We start from the raw sequence: 22,929 nt of genomic DNA, 5'->3' as shown, positions 1-22,929 counted from the left end.
AGACAAAAACAAGAGGTTGTTGCCCTATTACTGCATGAGTCCAAACGGAAGAGGTGCTGCTGCATGCTGGGTTGAAATTTGAAGGAGGATTTATTCTGATGGTAAGGCCAAGTACACTTAACTGATGCTGCAATGTGACATAGCAGGTTGGATATCCTAAAGGGTTTAGCCCATTTTGTTTAGTTCATCTGATCCAGAATGGCTTTTTTTTTTTCCCTAGTCTTGGTAGTGGAGCTGAATTTCAGCAGCAATGACACACATCTTGAAAGCAAATATGGAGTATGTCACAGGTTAACATTTTGATTGATTGGTCGAGCAAAAACTAAAGAAAATAATTCTTGGACTCTACCACCTGCTTTCATGTTAGTCTTCATGCTTAAGTTAATCTTTTAATGCTATTAAATATCAAGCTTTATTTTGCACAAGGTGAAAGCTCTGGTATTTAAACAACTGAAATTTTATATGACCAAATTAAAAGTCAGTGAAGTTTATTGCATTCTAATGTCTCATGAGATTTACAGCATTGTAGTGCTGTTAGGTCATGTGGTGGATAATTTTAGAACAAGCTCTATAAGTTGATATGACACTATGGGCTAGATTCTATATATGGCGTCTGAAAAATCTGCATGGAAAAAAATGTGCCTATATGTACGTCTCAAGTTTATAGAGTAGACTTAAATTTCTGGGCGGTATATAGAATATGGTAATTTGGTAATGTCCATTTAGGCCATGTTTTACTTGGTATAATTCCAACGCCTAAATTAAGCACAGAGCAGGACTATTCTGTAATAATGCGCATAGATTGTAGAAATACCCATGCTCCACCCATGGCCATGCCCCCTTTTGAACTCTGCGACTTGGAATTTATTTAGGTGCACCACGTTACAGAATACGCTTAGTGAGTTGTGCGCGTAAATCTCAATGCCAGTTAGTGCTGATAATTGCTTGTTAACATCCAATTAACAGCACTGATTAGCTAGTTAACCAATTAAGTTATGCGCATTGTTTACAGAATACGCTTTGAATTCCACGCAGAAATAAAGCACCATAGATAGAATCCCGAGGTATGTGTGTAAATAGTGGCATTTTTCAAAAAGGAAGGTACCCTTATACTTTTCCTTCTAAAATTGCTATTTACATCTGCATCTAGTGGCAGCAGGCATGTGTGTTTATTTATGCCTACTTGAGTAGGCATAAATATAGACTTGTCTCTTGGCCAGGATTTGCAGTTTTTGTAAAGTATATGTGTAAACCCTGAACTCTACCCAAAGGAATGTTCACTTTAAAAAAAAAAAAAAGAATTTTAAAGTATGCATAGAACCAGTGCTGATGCACACTTTTATCTGCGCATCTATCACCTTATTGACTCCTTCCACTGGCAAAACCAGGTTTTACACTTAAAAAGCCTTTCTAAAATTATCTTCTTCGGAGGTAAACTGTGGTGTTGTGCAAACCCCAGTATAATTTTAATGCACGGGGTTTGCAGCAATAATGAAAGCGAACCTATGCACCTGTTTCCTTTGTGGGTAATTTTCTTTCTCTGATCAAAAGAATCTGTGTAGTTTTGAATAAACAAATCTGCGTGTATTCTGGTCTCCACCTCTGGGAAGGTCACTTCGTAGGTAAAGGTATTTGCACCGTTGAACAACATGGGTGTTTTTGCCTTTGACAGATTGGGTAGTAATCAAAGCCCTATTTTTCCATGGTTAACATGATCTTTTATCTGCAGAAAGGGCTGTCGTCATTTTCCTCCCCATTCTTACATAGGTCAGCTAAGCCATGTACTCTCCTGGACCGTATGATAAAGGTGTAAAACAAAATGCTGGAGACTCAAACACAGCCTTAGAGGAACAGTAAATTTTATCAACATTATTTTGTGTAGTTTTAAAGAAACAAAGTTGGAAACTATTAAAATGCAGAAGTTGTATAGTTGGAAAAAAATTCACTAATTCAACTTTATTAGATTTGAAAAACCATGGGTTCTAAAAAAAAAAATGCAGTGTGCCTGTCTGCTAATTAATGGTTTGATTTATTCTGTGTTAAAGCAACATAATGCATTCAGAATATTAGTTCTGGTGATGGTTCATTTGTCATTTGGATCATTGGGTTTTCTTCCTTGCACCAGTGGATGAGACCAAGAAGTTCCACAGGCTAATAAACTAGACCAAAAAGCACTTTTGATGATGATAATATCAGTGAGTTTTTCTGTTTCTCTTTATCCAGGGACATAGCTTTCTAAATGATGGCATGTCAACTCACACAGGAAAACAGGCTTTCCTTGACTTTTGACAGGAATTTCATTGGGTGTCCAGTTCTTCCAGTATACAGTGTGCTGAGAATATCTCAGGTTCTGCAGGATAAGGATGGATCATCAGGCAGAGAAAAGCCAAAGGGAAAATCCAGAGATCAATTGTTAGGTATGCTTGGCTTTGGAAAAGGGAACATATTAGACAGACTAGATGAGCATTTTATTGTCCTTATCTGCTGCCTGTCTTTGCAGGACTTAGGGCCATATACATTATGTTCAAAAAGTCAAGTTTTTATATCAAAAAGCAAGGTTTTAATAAACCTGTTACAGGTCTATTATGGTAGACAGCAGAATTGATAAGAAATTCAAGTAGGTGACATTATCCCATGGCGCTCTGATGGACTACTTTCCCAAATCTTGGAACTCTGATGTAAAGTTCTGGGTATGTATTGCATTTCCCATGTGCAGTGGTCTCCTCAGGTCTTCAGTTAGTCACAAAACTCAAAGCAGTGAAACAATTCTTGTGGAGGTGGGATGGATTGTGCCTTAGCAATCCTCCTTTCTATGGAACTTGTTAACAAGTGAGCAAAATTTTTTTTTCTGTAGACAAGCAGGGTTGAGTTAGGTGCACAAGTGGATGACTCTTAAGCTTAGGGATGCTCAGCATTGAATTATCTTAGTCCCTGGAGCCACTCACATTGTCAAGCTTGGTGTAAACAATGAATAGTCAAAAGTATGGAGCAAAGGCCACATAGCTGCTTTGTGGATGGTATTCAGAGAAGCAGACTCACCTCAAAATCTTATCAGCTTGGATTATTGCAACTATAGTAGCCCTCCTGAAGTCTGCATGCATGCTTGTTTATAGCAAGTCTGTGTGCAAGAGGCTAGCCAGTTTGCTAGAGTTCATTTTGCAGCCAGCCTATTCGAATCAAACCAAACAAATAGCTGTTGACTTTCTCAGTGATGTAGTGTTTTCCAAGTAACAGATGAGAGCCCATTTACAATGGAAAGTATGAAGGGCCCTTTTCTCAAGCATTTGAATGAGATTCAGGATAAAAAGTGGGGCGCACTGTTTCCTCTTTCAGATGTAATAAAGGCATGAACATCTTAGGTAAAAACTAGGATGTGATCAAAGGACAACTTTGTGATGATGGAATTGCATAGATGGTTCACAAGTTACTAGAACTTGAAGTCCCCCCCCCCCCCCCCCCCCCCCCCCCAAAAAAAAAAAAAAAAACCCCAAACTGATATCTACTAGGAACAGAACATTCCAAGCGAGTAACTTTTAGAAATTATGTTTAGAGAGGTTTGGATGGAGCCTTAATGAATAAAGAAAAGGATTAGATTCAGGTCCCAAAGCACCCTGGGTTTCTGCAGTGGAGGCTTTACATGAAGTAGGTCTTTCATGAAGCTAGCAACTAGGTGCGACTGTGAAGCTGGCAGGTTATCCACTGGAGCATGGTGTACCGATAGGGCACTGAGATGTACTCTGATAGAGGTTTGAAGGCCAAGATGATATAGGTGGTAAAGGTACTGTGGAGTCGTCATAGTAGGATATGTAATGGGGATCTGGCTGTTAAGCATAAGACTGAAATATTTTTTTCCATTTGAAAAAGGTTTGCCTAGTAAAAGGTTTCTGACAGCTATCAAGGTGTCCAGGATTGACTGTGGAATGCTAAGAGCCTAAGGAGAAGGCAGACTGCTCAGTTTTCAGGATGAGAGGTCTAGAGACGAGGTCCATTTTCTTCTTCCACCAGTGAATAGGATTTATTATATACCTCTGACTTCAAGGAATACCCAAGGGCACATAGTGAATGATCGTGTTCAAGCTGATTAGGTTGATTTGGATAATCTCTCAACAATTTTGGAGGAATCCATATCTGAAATATTTCAGGGGGCTACCATGCTAGTTAGCTTTGTCTTTGTGCAAAACTTAAATGCTGTAATGAAGATGTACTTTCATAATTTGCAAGCTCATTTTCTAGGTCAGAGATCAGGAAAGCTTTTTTGATTATGAGGCAAGAGACTTTAGCTCTGGGAACAACCTTTTTATTTACATTTCCTTGTAAATGTTTGATAAGTTTGGTGGATCTAAATATGGTTTGTTTGTGTTTCTGGGCCTCAGAACAGGTAAAAGTCATTCTGGATTTGAAGAAAATTACCTAATAAAAGTCAGGTGATATGTTAAGTCTTTCTTTATATATTTTTACTTGTGTGATCTCCTTATCTTTCAGGGCAATCTCTTCCTCCTTTTATAATTGTGTTCTAAGAAAGATTTGGAATAATATTTCTTTCATTTGTTATATTTTTATGATTTTTTTTCTGTATTGCTTCAATAATACAGAAAAAAATCATATAACAAATTAATGAAATATTATTCCAAATCTTCCTTAGAACACTAAGTGAATAGTTGTGATTTGTTGTTTCAAATGCCATATGAAGAAGCCTTCCCTCCTGTTTTGGGCAGTGCTGGAAAGTGGAGCAGCCTGCCAGGAGGAAAAAATGAGAGGTTCTGTAAGAGAAGGAACCAATTCTGTGAAAGCCAGTAGGGCACTATGAGAATTATTGTGCAACACATTTGTTGGAACTTGTGTAACATTCTAGGTATGAGTGGAACTGGAAGGCAAAGATAAAGAACAGTCAAGTTCATTGAATTACTACTAGTGCATCCGATGTGAGACATAGGAGGAGGGAAGGACTAAACAGTAGGAAGGAAGCTTTTACATTCCCTTTGCTGGCAAAGAGGTCAATTTAACGTGCTTTCCAAACTTGAAAGAGGGAAGCTAGAATTGTTGCATCAAGGGTTCATTCGTGAGGATTAAGCACCCTGCTGAGTTTATTGGCTTAACTGATTCTGTGGATTGGTTGTGTAAGTAGCCTGTATCTGGATACAGTTGGATATTGCAAAATCCCAGATTCTGGCAGCTTCTTGGCAGAGGCATAGGCAGCCTGAGTCCCCTCGCTTGTTCATGTAAAACATGGCTACTTGATTGTCTGTCTGAATTAAGATATGGGTACTGTGAAGGCAGTGAAGGAACACTCATAGAACATAGAATATTGCTCTTAGTTGAGTTGATTAATATGGAGAGTTGTCTCATATCTTGACCATGTTCCTGTGAATGTTGATTGAGATGTGCTTCCCATCCTCAGGTAGAGGCATCTTTAGTGAGGATTAACTGATGTTGCTGTGGAGCAGAGGTTGTGCCTACAGTTAGGTTGAATTTGTGCATCCACGACCATAACATGAAGGAAGGTAAGTACAGTGTGATAGAGGTTGGGATTGTTGATTCCACTGGAACTTAGATCTGTCTGAAAATGTTGGATTTCAAGGTACGCTAAGCAAATAATGTGAACACGTTCAGCCATTCATCCCAGCATCTTTAAGTAAGTTGTGGTATGACATGAGCATGAGTCATAAGAGTTTGGTTTCTGTCCTCCAGAAGAAATGCTTTGGATTGGATAGTGTCCTGGACAACAGTTTAAAGAAAATGATGTTGGTTGGGCACAGTGGTCTTCTGAAAGTTGATGAGGAATTCTAGAGACTATAGAAAAGTTACTGTCTTCTCCAAAAGAGTTAAGGCCTGTGACTGTGAGTGTTCAACTAGTAAACAATTGTCCAGGTACAGAACAACTAAGTGACCTTGTTAGTGAAGGTGTGCAGCTGCCATGACGAGATAATTGGAAAACATCTGGGCTCCATGGAAAAACAAAAAGAAAGGACTTTGTAATGGGAATGATTGGATTGAAAGGTGAAGCTGAGGTAACATAACATAGTAACATAGGTGTTTTTTATAAGAGGAATTGATTGGAGTATGTACGTATGCGTCCTTGAGACTCAGTCCCCTTGATAGAGCAGAGGAAGAGTGGAGGGGTGGTGGTGATCATTCTTAATTTCCCAGTGCAAATGGAATCTAGCTGCTCTTGAGCTTGTATAGAAAGAGCAGATGAGAACTTTAGCACCCTATGAATGATGGTATGTATATATTGAACTACATAGAGTTGGTGATCATCTGTTCTTGTAAATGCATAGCTCCTTGAAAATCTTTTGTTAATCAAATGGTCCTCTAATCTGGAGTACTTTCCAGCTGGAGTAGTAGAAAAATTCCAACATGTTTTGGCTTTTAGCTGTTTTTATTCACAAACATTTGATATGAGATGATCTTGCATGGCAGTTCATTCCTAGAAGGTAGAGGAGAAGGGTCAGATGGAATTCCTGAGATCCCTCCTACTGTTCCATTGAGTATAGTTGAACATCGAAAGGATCTAGGAGATTCTGTACATTAGAAGGAACAAGTCTGGAGAGGATGGAGGAAGGAAATGCACAGGTTCATTCTCTGAGTTCAAGAAGACAGTAGTATCGGAATAGGTTGCTCTCTGTGCAGGAGTAAGACTAGAGGATGAGAGGACTCTTTAGAATGTGGTGGGGAAAGAACATCAGATGCATTTTTGAGAGATTTCTGCACAGTTTGCGAACATTCTTTTAAGAAAGGAGTGAGAATGCTCAGGAAGCTGGAGAGATGTTGATAAGGAAGACTCATACAGTGTCCACCACTGGTGTATGGGGCATAGGTTGTTGGGCAGAGTATTGCATAGCAGAACAATTTGCAATGAAGACCATTTCCAGTGTTGAGAGACTAAAAAAAAAAAAAAAGATACTGGCACTGCACTGATGGTTCTATGCAGGGTGTGAGTCCAAACATCACCTCTTATCAGTAGGAGAATATGCGCTGCTCTGCTTGTGCTTCTGCAGCACTTTGGCTAGAGTGAATGCAAGAAGTGTCTAGTCAGGCATCTGCAAGCACTCTAGAATCAGCTATACTGTGAGCCTGGATACCTTGAAGGCATCAGCCCTTTTGGGCAACTGGACTCCTAGGGTCGTGCCTAGAGATTTTTGGCTTCTCCATGGAAGATTCTTGACTAGTCTGGGCAAGAATAGTCTGTTTCTGTGCAGAAGAGGTATTTTTGTGAGATTTTTTTAGAAGTAACTTCTTGGCATCCAAATATTCTCTTAAATGATTGGAATGGTTTCTTCTTGCACTTTTTGACATACAAGCACAATGCTTAAAAGTTCTTCTAGACATGGTCAGGACCAAGGCACAAAAGATATTTTGTATGTGTGTTGAAATTCTGGATTTTCTTTCCATATTTCAGACATGGACGAAATCTTGATTTGGATGACGTGGAGGGGCATAATTGAATGGGGCTGGCCATCTATAAGGGCGGCCATCTCTAATGACGGCCCCGTTAAGCGGCGTACCCGACTGTATTATCGAAACAAGATGGTTGTTTCGATAATACGGTCGGGGCCGGCCAAATCTCAACATTTGGGCTGCCCCTAGAGATAGCCGGCGTTAGAGATGGCCGGCATTAGTTTCCACCGATAATGGAAACTAATAGCGGCCATCTCAAACCCGGCCAAATCCAAGCCATTTGGTCGTGGGAGGAGCCAGCATTTGTAGTGCACTAGTCCCCCTCACAAGCCAGGACACCAACCGGGCACCCTAGGGGGCACTGCAGTGGACTTCACAAAATGATCCCAGGTGCATAGCTCCCTTACCTTGGGTGCTGAGGCCCCCAAAACCCACTACCCAGAACTGTACAACACTACCATAGCCCTAAGGGGTGAAAGGGGGGCACCTACATGTGGGTACAGTGGGGTTTTTTTTTGGGGGGGGGGGGGGGTTGGAGGGCTCACATTTACCACCGCAAGTGTAACAGGTGGGGGGGATGGGCCTGGGTCCGGCTGCCTGAAGTGCACTGCAGTACCCACTAAAACTGCTCCAGGGACCTGCATAGTGCTGTGATGGAGCTGGGTATGACATTTGAGGCTGGCATAGAGGCTGGCAAAAAAATGTTTTTTAATTTTTTTTGGGGGGGGTGGGAGGGTGTTGGTGACCACTGGGGGAGTAAGGGAAAGTGATCCCCGATGCCCTCCGGTAATTCCCTCCGGTGGTCATCTGGTCAGTTTGGGCACCTTTTCAAGGCTTGGTCATGGATAAAAAGGGACCAAGTAAAGCTGGCCAAATGCTCGTCATGGCCGGCCTTCTTTTTTCCATTATCGGCCGAGGCCGGCCATCTCTTAACCATGCCCCCTTCCCGCCTTCGGTACACTGCCGACACGCCCCCTTGAACTTTGGCCGGCCCTGCAATGGAAAGCAGTTGAAGCTGGCCAAAATTGGCTTTCGATTATACCGATTTGGCCGGCTTCAGGAGAAGGTCGGCCATCTTCCGACAAAATCGGGAGATGGCCGGCCTTCTCCTTCGAAAATAAGCAGGATAGACCCTTATTTCCCAAAGGAAGAGGAAATAAGATGATACCTTTTTTATTGGACATAACTTAATACATTTCTTGATTAGCTTTCGAAGGTTGCCCTTCTTCGTCAGATCGGAAATAAGCAAATGTGCTAGCTGACAGTGTATATAAATGAAAACATTCAAGCATTACTATGACAGTCTGACAGGGTGGGAGGATGGGGGTGGGTCGGAGGTATGCATGGGGACATCAAAGCATATCATTGATATTCTAACAGGATGGGTGTGGATAGGTGAGGGGTGGGGTGATCAACAGAGACATACAGCTTTATGGTTTATAATGGGCTAGGAACCCCAGGTCCTTGTTAAGTCCTTTCTGTTTGGTGTTAAAATATTCAATCATTCTGACTTCAAAGGTCTTACGTTCTTGTATGGTTTTAAAGTTACCTTTCAGTATTCTCACTGTGAAATCACTGGTACAGTGTCCTGGTTCTGTGAAGTGCTGTCCCACCAGGGTGGGGGCCCTACTGGCTGTATTGTTCATGTGATGTCTATGTAAATTGAATCTTTTCTTAAGCATCTGGCCTGTTTCTCCAATATAGCATCCTTCGTTACATTTTTTACACTGAATGATATATACCACATTGGAAGATGAGCAAGTGAAAGATCCCTTTATGTTGAATATCTTTCCTTTGTGGGTAACTGTTTATAATGGTTTATAATGGGTTCCTAGCCCATTATAAACTATAAAGCTGTATGTCTCTGTTGATCACCCCACCCCTCACCTATCCACACCCATCCTGTTAGAATATCAATGATATGCTTTGATGTCCCCATGCATACCTCCAACCCACCCCCATCCTCCCACCCTGTCAGACTGTCATAGTAATGCTTGAATGTTTTCACTTATATACACTGTCAGCTAGCACATTTGCTTATTTCCGATCTGACGAAGAAGGGCAACCTTCGAAAGCTAATCAAGAAATGTATTAAGTTATGTCCAATAAAAAAGGTATCATCTTATTTTCTTTTCCATGTTTTATTTTGTTTGATTTCTATTGATAACCTTAAGAGTGGACTAACACGGCTACCACACTCCTCTACCAAAGGAAGAGTAAACGGCGAATGTGATGAAAATAAAGTGGAAAATCATACTGGCAAGCTTTTAGTGTCTGGCTGAGTGAAAACAAAACTGAAGACCTGAGTAAACTACTACGTGGGAATGGCCATATTACATTAATTAGACAGCTTTATATCCCACACTAACCTCATGAGTTCAGTGTGGCCCACAATTGTATAAAGAGGGCAAAATGACTATGCCTACCCAGAAAATAAACTTAAAATGTTTCACTGTCAGATCTCATTTGGTTATCACAAACTTTTGAAATAGATTTTTAACATCCCACAAAACTTTACAAAATTGATTTGATATTTAATCAGTGAAGGTAACGTTCCTAGAGAGAATCCACGTACGTGGAGAACTCAGTAGATCCCACGGGGCGTAAAATGCAAAAGGTGGGAATGTGAGCCAGGCTATCCAAAGACTGAACCAAAGGTGCAATTGAAATATATGACGTTTAATAGTTTTGTAACAAACAATAATAAAACAATTTTACATGTGGCCTGTCTATTCTGCCCAACCAACTATAAAGTTCTACAGTGCCTTCCTCTCTTTAGATCCTGTGTGCTTTTGATGCATGCTTTCTTGAAGTCAAATATAGTCCTCGTCATGTTCCGTGTCACTAGGCCCAGTAGTGTTAGGCACAGTTCTGCATCTGATCCTAACCTTTGAAACTTGTCTCTCTTGGTTTGGTTGTCCAGAGGGGAATATGTGAATAAAATAGGATATGGTGCTAATATCTAGAAAGTCTTTTACATCAGGAATTTACTATATGCAATCTGTCTTTGTGCTCCATGAAGAAACATTAGCAAAACGTGGATTAATATGTTATACTTTTGTGATAACTTTGGAAATTTGTTTTACATGTTTTTTTAATAAAAACAACTTTGCTTTTGATGGTAAATTTCTAGATTGTGTATTGTGTGTTGCCAGCAGGAAGTGTGGAATCTTTGCAAGAGAATCCACTTTCTTACTGTGCAACAGTTCTTTTCAGAAAAGTTTTAGTCATAAAGTATCCTAAGCTTTCTGACAGTCCAGATGTCAGCCGTAGTTGCCAACAAAAGTAAAATAATTCAAAAGGTTTTCCTCCTAATGCGAGGTTTCTTGATGGAGTCAGTATCTTTTATGTAGAGTTCAATTTAGCATTTAATGTGTGTTTCTTTGGACCATCATAGAAGTTTCTGTTTTTGCTTTGCTTCAAAAGAGCTTTAATAAGCTGCATACACCTCGAGAATGGTGTTTAATCTATTTTTCAGCAAGCAGTGTTTTATGAGGAAAGAGTAATTGAGGCATGTGCCTTATTTTGTTCATAATGATTGGTTCAGTGTACTAACCTAATGAGAAAATTATCTTCAATGCTGGTAATGCTAAGGAGGAAAAGCTAACACACTTTGAATATCAGGAAGGCAGTTGTTATTTTTATCGCTACCATCTTGGAGGTTTGGAAATGAGATAAGGTTGATTGCTGTGTGGCACTTACAAGTAAAGGCCACCATCAGCAGCATGACTAGAGTCTGTTTTTGTGGCACACAAAATATTCTGAGTCAGTAAAAGCTTAGGCTGCTAGCACCATACCTAACGCTATTGGCCGACAGATACATGAGGTGTAGATTTGTGCAGAACTGTTAGCTTATTTTTCTCTAATCTAATATATGGACCACTTTCTCCCCCAAAGGGTCCAGAATGGCTTACAATAAAATACTGAACTACACAGTTCATAAATGAAGATCAACCCTAATTCAAAAACTGTTGGAAGAGAGAAGAAGACTTCTATGAAAAGCTTAATACGAGGTCTGTTTGTTCACGGATAGAGGGAGCTTGTCCAGATCTTAACAGCAGTGTATGAAAAAGATGATGCCAATATCTTTTTATATTGATCGCTCTTAAAAGATGGAAAGATTAATAAATAAGAATCTTTTGACCTGAAAACTTGTGACTGAAGGAAATGCTACTAACTGAATCAAATTTTGTGGAGCCAAACCATGTAAAATATTAAACACAAAGCAAGCTAATTTAAACAAGGCTCGTGCTTTGATAGGAAGCTAATGAACAAAAGCCAACAATGGAGAAACATGTCTCTTTCTAAAAATCAATCTAGCAGCTGTATTCTGCAAAAGTTGTAATCTTTTCATGAGAATATCTGAAATCCCTGAATACAAGGAGTTAGAATAGTCCATTTGAGATATAACCAAAGCCTGGACCAACACTGCAAATTGGCTTTCATGGAAGTAAGGATGAATAGCCTTTAGTTGCCTTAATTAAAAAAAAAACACTTCTTATATAATTTAATTTGTGCTTCACATGTCAAACCAGAAGCTAATATAAAATTCAGAACTTTAAATGAATTTACAGTATTCAGGACCTCATTATTATGCAAATGAATAGTGGCTGGAGCTTTTTTGACATTCATTTCCCAACCATAAAATTTTTGTTTTGGCTGAATTTAACTTGAGTCAATTTAGATTTGACCAATATTTAATCTTGTTAAAGCAAGATAAAACTTTTGATTGTAATAGTCCTGTCCATAGGAACAAGTCATTACAATAAAAATATCAGCATATGAAAACAGGTACTAATGTCCTACCATTACATTAATTTGTAATGGTTGCTAGGTTAGATGTCTGAGCCTACTCTGATGCCTCTTGGAAACAGAATTGAACAGGCAATATTAAAATCATTTTTGTGTATTAGGAAACAGCTTGGTGGCACCAATGCTGCAGAATAATATATGAAGAAGAGCCGGTAGTGGTATTCTGGTGTGTCTTAAATATTACTTCACTTGTCAGTACATTTTAGTGGACAGCGAATTTGTTAGTGGTAGTAAAGAACTCATTCTTGTGAACTTAGTATTGTTGTACATGCTCACTCTTACCAGAAAAAAACTGTTGACTCATGTAGTGGCCTGTGGAGCATCAGTGGTTCTCCCTGCTGATAAGTGGAAAACCAGATGATCCTGAATGACTGCAAATTTTAGAACCAGAACTTACAGGTAAGAAATCTCTTAAGAGCTTGAAAGGTTCAGGGTCACATAGAACAAATGTTATCCGATACGGACATGTTTATGGCACCTTAAATGAAGTTATGAAATGTTGATGTTAGCAACCTCTATCACATTTCATGAGGGAGCTTTCTGAATTGTTTCACAACAATAAATTTCCCAACCGTCCATCGATCCCATGGTCTTTAATTCTGTGTTGTTCTGTAGGCTTCACTCCAGCAGTACCGCAGTAATGCTGGATCCCCAGCCAACCAGTCTCCCACCTCTCCTGTCTCCAATCAAGGCTTCTCTCCTGGCAGCTCCCCTCAAGTAAGGGACTCTGTGCTTCCACAGGCCTTGCTTTTATTTTCAGTCTTTTAGTTGAGTTGTACCATCACTGTGACTGTGTGTACATCATGAATCACTGAACATCTGTTTCATCTTGTTAATTGTTCCATTTAGGGGCAGAGATTTTCAGGAATCTGAGGGATTCAGATGTATTGGTGAGAAATGGTTGTTTTAGCTGTTGGGGAAGGGTCTGAACCAGTTCTTTGGGGAGTTCTGAACCCCACCTATATTTTAGGAGGAAATTTAATAATTATGTACAAAAGTAACTGAGATCTAAAAAATGAAAGAGGTCCAAAAGTGAAAAACAATGCCACACTGTGGCTATTTTTGAAAGTAATACCAAGCAGTGAGACATTTTTGAAGACTTCAACGTCCTGGGGCTCCATAAGCAGAGCCTTTATTATGCATTAAAAGTATGTTATAATGTGGTAGTTTTGTTTGTTTTAACATTTATTCCCAAGGAAACAGCAGCATTATTGTGGCAGCTACATTGAACAGCAGAGGGCAGGAAGCTAGAACTGTAAAGTATTATCTTGGTTATTCAGTTTTATGTAAATTTGTTCTGTTCATGAGTTCATTTGATAAGCATGACTTTTAAGTTTGCAGAGCCTGTAACTCCTAGAACCGATACAGTGCTATTTGCTTATTGATCATAGATGTTCTTGTTACGTAATAAAAACATAGGAGCAGCAGTAGTGGCATGAGCAAACCACTGTAGCAGCATTTTACATTATTGAGACTTAGCATTAGGCTGTAGTATGAGTATTTGCAGTGCTGATGGTACACTTTATTTGCAGACACAAAGAATTCATCAGCAATTCATCTGATGCTTGCGTTTGTATTTTTGACACATTTATTATGTGAGCTGTCACTGAATGGTGCACTACTGCATTCAGTAATGCATCTGCAGATTAGATCTTGTTTTCACCTTCATAATATATTGGACTTGACTCAGGGGTTTTACCTTTGACTTCCTGCCCTCCCCTCCTTCCTTTTACTTAAATCTCTTTCTATGACCAATACCTGTGGCAAGTCTGTGGTTTTAAAGCAGAAGAGCATAGCTTCAGATCTGGTTTCATATACAACCAATCTGTGGACCTTGTGAATATTCATTGTGGCTTTCATGACACCTAGATGCATTTACTGTCCCTAAGGACTGCAGTTGGATGCATAGGAGCCAACTTTTCAAAATTATTGGGGGTGCTAAACCCAATGGAAATAACCACTCCCTGGACACTTACAAGGAATTTTCTCAATATTGGGGGTGCTCAAGCACCCACAGAGTCGGCTCCTATGGTTGGATGTCCATGCTTTGAAAGAGGAATTCTGTGAAAGGTTAATGTTCACTTTCATCCCTTTTTGGATTAAATGCACCCAGTCTGCAGGTGGTAAAGGGAACCTTGAAAAATGCATGACAGCTTAGATTCTAGCCACTTGGATGTTCTTGTCTGACAAAACAATGTCTTAAGCTAAAGAAGTTCCTGAAGCAGCTCCACTCACAGGCAGCAGTTCCTTGCAGCTCTTTAGTGTAGCAGTAAAGTTGTATTGTCAGCAAATCTACCCCATTATGAGCAATATTGGAAAGGCTGATGTCACATAGTGACACCTGTATGGAAAGTTCTCAAGATTCTCTCCTATCATTTGTCCAGATGTTTGCTGGAAAAAGGAGGTTTTCAAAAGGGAAGATGTTACCCTTTGTACAACTGTGCCATCCTCATGCCCTGCCAATTAGTTTGCTTATCTGCAAGCAAAACATTATATTGAATTGCTTGCAGATTCACAGTTAATTTTGGAAGATGCCACTGAGTTAGTAGGTGAGACCTTTTTCTTAGCTAAAGAGGATGGCCTTTCTATTTCCTTTGCTTATAAAATAACTAGTAAAAAAGGCCCGTTTCGTAAACAAATGAAACGGGCGCTAGCCAGGTTTTCCTCGTAGTGTGTATGTTTCAGTGAGTGTGTGTGTGATAGTGACTGTGTGAGAGAGAGAGCGTGATTGTGTGTCAGAGAGAGATCGAGACTGGGTGCTTGTGTATGTGTGAGGCTGTGTGTTTCAGAATGAGAATGTGTGAGTGCGTATGTGAGACAGTTCTGGGTGCTTGTGTATCTGTGAGTGTGTGTGTGTGTGTGTTTCAGAATGAGTGTGTGCGAGTGCGTATGTGAGACACAGTGAGTGTGAGAGACAGTGTGTTTTCCCCCCTTCTCCCTTCCCCCACCCCTACTCTTCCCTTTCCGTTTGCCCCCCTCCTCTTCCTCCCTCCTATCCCCCCTCTCCCTTTCTCCCCCCTCTTCCTTTCCCCCTTTCCTCCCCCCCTCTTCCTTTCCCCCTTTCCTCCCCTGTGTTAGTTGCAGGTACCCCTTCCCTGCCACCTCTTCCCATCCCTTTGATTCTGCTCCTTCCCTGCTCGGCAATATCAAAACAGCATTGCAGTGTTCTTAAGGAATATACGTACAACCTCACCAAAGTTTGTCTAGAATTCTGCCCCATAACATTGAGCTTACGTCTAACTGACACCTGGAAGGATATGCATGTTTCCATGGCGACTTACGTGGTCCCGTGTCTGCACACATCTTTGTTTGCGCATGTTATTTGCATACTATTTGAAACAGAAGAAGCACATGTTTAAATGTGCAACACAGGGCTGTTAAAATTATGCTGAGCTCGCGGAGATAGCCAACAGGAGCGATCGGTAGCAGCACTGAATGGAACAGGAACAGCACGGCACAGTCAGTGGCACGTGAGGAGCTGGCAGATTTGTGGCGAGCCAGCGCGCGCACGGTCACGTCATTGGGAGGCTGCTTGCCTGTCGTTGTGCATCGCTGCCACTGCTGTGTGGCATTGAGTGAGTCATTTGTGCCCCGGGGGAGAGTGAGAGATACCGGCGGAAGCCACCTCCTCCTGTTTCCTGCCGCCCCGCTGCCGCTGAGCTAGCAGCTCTTACACGCACACCCACTTTCCCAGCAGCAGCGGCCGGACAGTATTTGCGGGTGGCGAGGCGGTTGTTGTGCTTGGGGGGGGGGGATAGGGGCTTGGTGATGCGCCAGGGGGAGGGGGTAGGGTGATGCGCCGGGGGGGAGTAGGGGCTTTGTGAAGCGCCGTTGTGGGGGGGTGCAGTTAGAGTTGTTTGTTAGGCAGGGGGAGGAGTAGGGAAACATGCTCTGCCCCCTGCGTGGCTGGCGGATTGGCAGGGGAGGGGATTCGGTGATGTGCTGGGTGGGGGGGCGTCACTGACCGCTTTTGCTCCTTGAGTGTCAGTGCTCCGCCCTCAATGTCGTCACGTTTGACGCGTGGGCGGGGCAGACACTCATGGAACAAAAGCGGTCTCTGTCACTTCACTTTAGAACGTTGGGAAAGTGAGGCTTCATTAGAACGTTGGAGGTGCGTTTTATATAGAGATATATGGGCCAAACAACCAATTCAGGCCTAACTAGGTGGCCAGATAAATGGACACAAGATCTGGGCTCATAGGTTATTTCCAAAGCACTCAAGGGCCTGATTCTAAACCCCCCAGTCACGATAATGAATGCTAATTTGAGAAAGCAGAATTACAAGCTTGTCTTTCAGGCATATATTGCTCCTAATAGGGTGGTAAACATGGGTATTCCACAGGATTCTTCCTGTATGAAATGTGGGACTGAGGGAGCGACATTGGAACATTTATTTTAGACTTCTGACTAAGTAAAACACTTGGTACACAGCACCTTTTTATGCCTTCCATATTCTTTCTAAGCGCCATCCTTCCCTACCCCAGTTCTTGTTATTTAATGATTGTTCAAGTGTTCAACAACTTACCATTTTAGCAGAAAAACAGTTACAATTTTACATGTTCTTGCTGGCTTGGAAATATATATTAACCCAATGGTAATACAAAATCTCACTTCACTATAACCATTTTCAGCTTTATCACTAGCTAGATTAACTGCTTGTACCAAAATTAGAAAAAAATCTGAAAAACAGAGGAAAAAGCCTAAATAATAAATAATCTTGCTGCATCAATCACTGGCATAAAAAACCTCCAACAAAATTAGAAAACTGTTGAAAAATATTTATTTTTACTTGATACTTTCATATACCTATATCGCATATCAATGTATTCAAAAACCAGCCACTTAAACGCAAAAAAATATAGCAACTGTATTCTCCCAGATGCTGACCACCGTACGCTGGACCCTACCACTGCTTCAGGGGGAAATTTCTCAAATGTGCTCTTTAGCTTATTAGCTGAGCATCATAGAGCAGGATGGAATGACCCGTTGTGCTGGGCAATATTTCAGAAAGTGTGGCACGTAGTTGGGTGTTAAATTATAAAGGCACTGTTCTTTCTAGTTTCTGTTTCCGGAATCCAGTGTAAGAAACACCTCTGGGTTCTTTTTTTTTTTTTTTTTAACTCTTTATCAATTTTTAACTAAATTATAACAATGTCGTTACAAAGAATAAGCCAAATCATGCAGAAATAATACAAATCTAATATCAATAATAATATCAATACATAGATTGACAAACAGAAAATAAATGTGGATAGCTTTTAGTCCACCATAATGGGGGGAGGAGGGAAGAAATCAGATGGAAAATTGAAATAAAAAGAAAAAGTAACACAGGAAACTAAAGATGGAGCCTGTAGATGGCCATGTGCATTTTTCAAAAAAGAGTCCAAGAGGTTGGTCCTTAAGGAGTGCTAGTGACAGTCACCCCTTCACCTCTCAAAAAAAGTAGAAAGTTTCAGAGAATCGCAAAAAACATACCTTATTCCCTGCAACGTTACCACACATTTACAAGGATAGCATAGGACAAAAGTCACACCCAGCTGCAGAACCTGAGGCCGTAGCAAGAGAAATTGTCTCTTTTTGAGTTGCTCTTGATACATCCGGAAACATACGAACTTTGCAATTCATGAATAAATCATCTTTATATTTAAAGAACATCTTTATGAACCATTTCCTATCTGAGTCAAACACCAGTTGAGCCAATAAGATACGACCAGAACTTTAAGTATCCGACCGCTCTAGGAAATTTGAGTCCAAACTATCCACCAAGAAACTTTGCAGGTTAGGAGAACTTTTCCTTTTACCAGAAGGAAGGTAATAAATGTTTGAGATTGGAGGGTAAAAGGATTCTGCAACCTTTAATATCTCTAGATGATATTTCTTAAACAGATCAGCAGTTGATATTGAAAATACTTTAGGAAAATTAATCTCTCAAATTTTGGCCTCTAACCACAAGTTCTCCATTTTCCTGCTTATGTACACACTGTCTTTAATTCAGTTGTCTCCTTTAATATCCCAAACTTGTAACTTAGTTTAAATTGTATCAGTCTTAGATTCCAAAATGGTAACTCTAGACTTCAAGGCTTGCGATTCTGATATTACAGAGGAACAGTATGTAACCAAAGTCTGCATCTGAGTCCCCAAAGATACCTGGAGACCTGAAATAGCCTCCCAGACAGATTCTAAATTGAAGACCTTTGGTCTTTGCAATGGGGAAAGTTCCATCCTAAATACCTCCAAAGGAAAATGAGTACCTGAGGCTCTAGGGAGGATCACCTCCAGCAAACGAACCTCCTCAAGCTGAGCAGCCTCTTGATTCGCCGATCTACTCTTAGCTGGTCCCTGTGTAGCAGGTACCATGAGTTCTTCTGTATCCACGTGGCCCCAACGCGCACTGTCTACACCCTGCATTTCGGTTCTCCCACTTGAGAGCTTTGGAGGAAGTGGCTAGATCAGCAGACTCCACTGCTCCAGGGTCAAGCTTGTAGCTTCAAGGGAGGCAGGACTGTACAGAACAATAATAATATACCCCCACAACATGTATCTAACAGCAGCAAGATATTTTACAATCAGCCGAAGACAACTCCGGAGCTCCTGCACCCAGGCCACGCTGCACAAATGCATCCATCAGACCAGATAATGCAATATTCTATGTGGGCTCCACTAGGAATACCCAGATCTTTGATTTCCTCTTCACCATTGGGGTAAAGACAGGTCAAAGGCACAGCGTCTCATGCACCTCCTCAACAGGCAGCCATCTTGAGCAGACTCCTCCCCCAACACCACCGGTTTCTTGATGTGTGGACACTTTGTTTAAATAAGGGTGAATTAAGGGAGTGTGGATGAGGGGTGTTTGAGGGAGGGATTGGAAATTGTATTTAGTAATATGAAAAAGAATTGTAAAATATCTTGCTGTTAGATACATGTTGTGGGGGTATATTATTATTGTTCTGTACAGTTTGTGTACCATCAGTACTCTGTTTTGTATTGTTGAGCATTAATTAAAAAATTATTTACAAAAAAAGGGTTTCAAAGCAATTTGAAATTTTTATAACAGGGTTCCACTTGATTAGAAATTGGAGGAATGTTCTATAATACTAGCCCTTTGATGATCATTTAATGATTGAAGAACTTAGTTCAGTGTATAGTGAGTGGAGGAGTGGCCTAGAGCACCCACCTCATCCAGAGGTGGCCGGTTCAAATCCCACTGCTGCTGCTTGTGATCTTGGGCAAGTCACTTAACCCTCCATTGCCTCACATACAAACTTAGATTGTGAGTGCTCCAGGGACTGAGAAATTCCCAGTGTACCTGAATGTAATTCACCTTGAGCTACTACAGAAAAGATGTGAGCAAAACTCAAATAAAATAAAATATGAGACAATGCAGAAGACAGTTATGAAGAACTGTAAAAGACAGAATAAGAGTCTTACATGTTATTCTATAAACAACTGGAAGCCAATGGAAATGGAAGAATAGTGGGGAAACTCGATCAGTTCTATGTGCTTGGCCTAGGAATCTGACAGCTATATTTTGTAGGTTTTTTAATTTCTTAAGATTTGTTTGAGTAGTACCAGAATAGACTACATTACAATAGCCTAGTCTTGAGACATAAAATGCATAAAGTAGAGAATGCAAAGTGACCTCATCAAAATAATATCCGACTGAAAGGACATAGAACTCTGTGTGAACTAATCTGGATATTTGAGGACCTAAAATATAGTTGTGAATCAGAAATAATTCTAAGATATTTAAATGAATCAACTGCTTGAATTGTGGTACCAAACAATAAATGCCCTGAAATCCAGCAGGCAATTGATTTTTCAGGATTGAAAACCAACTGTGTTCATTCAACCAATCTGTCATTATAGTTAGACACTCTTGCAAAGGAGTGAGGTCAGGCTGACTGAAATCTGTATGATACAAAAGTAAAATGTCTACAGCATAAAAATATGAACTAATGCCAAATTCAACTTGCAATGCTAAAAGGACTGAGGAAGATGTTGAACAATAATGGAGCTAAAAGTGGATTTGACCTGAATTTCCGCATCTCACCCGAAGAACTGAGTGTCGGCTGTATGGACAATTTTGTGCAGCAAGCGGGTGGAGAGATGACGGGGAAAAACAACAGAAAATAGCCGTTGAAAACACGGAACGCTGAAGACAAAATGGCAGCAGCGGATCCACAGGGGCTGCAGGCTCTGACAGAGCAACAACTTGCCCAAATCACAGCGGTAGTAGAAAAGGCAATGGAACCAAGGCTGGGCCAACTAGCAGCTCAATTAACACATTTGGAATCATTGTTGGCAGATACAACACGCAGGACAACAGATCTGGAACAGAGAGTATCAGGTGTGGAAGACACTATCGGGCTCATTTTTGAAAGAGAAAAACATCCAAAAAGTGGCATAAGTCTGCATTTGGACATTTTTCTCACAAAACATCCAAATCAGTATTTTCAAAACCTATTTTTAGATGTTTTTCTCTGAAGTACAACAGAAGTGTGTCCAAATCTCAAGGGGGAGTGCCAGGGGCATGTTCAGGGTGGAACTTGGGCGTTCCTAAGACTTAGATGTTTTTCAGCCATAATGGAACAAAACAAAAACGTCCAGGACTAAAACTTAAGACGTTTTGAGCTAGACTTGGTTTTATTACAAATAAGACACAATAAGGTGCCCTAAATAGCCAGGTGACCGCTGGAGGGACCTCACCTTATTCCCCCAGTGGTCACTAACCCCCTCCCACCCCCCAAAAATGTGATGAAAAACATTACTTACCAACCTCAATGCCAGCCTCAGATGTTATGCTCAGGACCATTAGAACAGCATGCAGGTCCCTGGAGTAGTCTAGTGTTAGGTGCAGTGCACTGCAGACGGGTGGACCCAGGTTCCTACCTCCCCCTAGCTGTTACACTTGTGGAGGAAAATGAGCCCTCCAAAACTCACCAGAAATCCATTGTACCTACATACATGTACCCCTTCACCCTTAAGGGCTATGGAAGTGGTGTACAGTTGGGTGTAGTGGGTTTTGGGGGGCTCAGCACAAAAGGTAGGGAGCAATGTTGAGATGTGTACCTGAGAGCAGTTTATAAAATGGACTGCAGTGCCCCCTAGTGTGTCCTATTGCTGTCCTGGGATGTCATGGGGACCAGTCTACTAAAAATGCTGGCTCCTCCTACATCCCAATGGCTTGATTTTGTGCGTTTTACACTTGGACATTTTTTTTTTTTTTAAATGAACCAAAAAAAAAAAAAAGTCCAAATCACAAAACGTCCACAGTATTTCTGAAAAGTGGAGTGGAGGAGTGGCCTAGTGGTTAGGGTGGTGGACTTTGGTCCTGGGGAACTGAGGAACTGAGTTCGATTCCCGGCACAGGCAGCTCCTTGTGACTCTGGGCAAGTCACTTAACCCTCCATTGTTCCATGTAAGCCGCATTGAGCCTGCCATGAGTGGGAAAGTGCGGGGTACAAATGTAACAAAAAAAAAAAGATAGACATTTTTCTTTTTTGAAAATGACCTTCTTCCCTATTTAGATTTTGGATGTTTTTTTCCAAAATGTCCAAAGTCGGACTTAAACGTCATATCAAAAATGCCTCTCCACAGGAAGCATGGAAGGTAAAATGGAGGCCCCGAAACACAAAATGAGGGCTCAGGCAGAGCAGCTAGGTGATCTAGAGAATAGATCACGTAGATCTAATCTTCTCATCGTGGGACTGCCTGAAACACTATCTGAGTGCAATTTAGGAGACGGTACTAGAAATTTGGCTCAAGAAAGAATTTGTGCGCTCAGACAGCATGGGCCTATTATGGTTAGAATGTGCACATAGGCTAGGCTAACAGACAAAAACCTAGAGTAGTGATCATAAAAATAAACAATTATATCCACAAACAAGAAATGTTGAGAATTCAAGCAAAAAAGAGAATCCTTGATCTTTGAAGGCACACCAATTTTGACACTTCAAGAGCGATGGCGGACGTTTGCGCCTATATGCACAAAATGCCAAGATCTATGCCTCTTGTTTATGTTATACCCAGCGCTTTTGAAAATTAATGTTATTGGACAATGGAGAGGGTATGCTTGCAGATACCCTCGCCATTAAATAAAGAAAACTATACATCAGTACAGATAGCCCTAAATTCACTAATCCATGAACAAACACAGAAGAGTGTGATATATCAAATATCGCTTCCATGCTTATAGGAATAAACCAGGTATAATGTTGGCAAGGATTGTTAAGACATGGGGTGGAACCTGCATTATAGGGACATTAAGGAATAAAGTGGGGCAAACAACCAATAGGCCAGATCAAATACGACAAATACTGCAGGATCACTTTCAGGAGCTTTATGCTGCTTGCCCATCAGCAGAGACACAAGTAATAGCAGATTTCTTGGACAGAGCTCGGCGTCCAGGATTGTCAGTAGCAGACCAAGAGGTATTGAGCTCACCGTTATCAGGTTGAAAGAGCTGCAGCAAGCTATTAAAAAAAAAAAAACCAACAACCTAAAACCTAATTTGGCACCAGGGGCAGATGGATTCTCAGCATCAAGTTTTGAACCCCCTTTTGTAGTATCATGTTTCCACGGTAAACCAAGGGTCCTTTCCCTTGTACGAGAACACTGCCTTAATAACCTTACTTCCAAAACCCGGAAAGTCCTGGGTGCAAGCTGATTCGTATCGCCCAATATCATTATTAAAAATAGATCTCAAATTGTTAGAATATT

General features: G+C 40.9%; 1 protein-coding gene across 2 annotated transcripts in view; it reads left to right on the top strand.

Annotated features, from left to right (window-relative positions):
- CRTC1 (CREB regulated transcription coactivator 1) overlaps positions 1–22,929 on the top strand; it is a 253,322-nt gene that overhangs the window by 190,906 nt on the left and 39,487 nt on the right. The window contains exon 11 of one of the 2 annotated variants that reach the window (XM_030217331.1): positions 12,826–12,927. The exons of the other annotated variant lie outside the window; for it this stretch is intronic. Coding sequence (XP_030073191.1) covers positions 12,826–12,927 — 102 coding nt within the window. The remainder of the gene's footprint in view (positions 1–12,825; positions 12,928–22,929) is intronic. 2 annotated transcript variants of the gene reach the window in all.

The sequence above is a fragment of the Microcaecilia unicolor genome, chromosome 11 (assembly GCF_901765095.1).
Source record: "Microcaecilia unicolor chromosome 11, aMicUni1.1, whole genome shotgun sequence".
Taxonomy (NCBI): Eukaryota; Metazoa; Chordata; class Amphibia; order Gymnophiona; family Siphonopidae; genus Microcaecilia; species Microcaecilia unicolor.
This window is presented reverse-complemented; position numbering and strand designations above follow the sequence as displayed.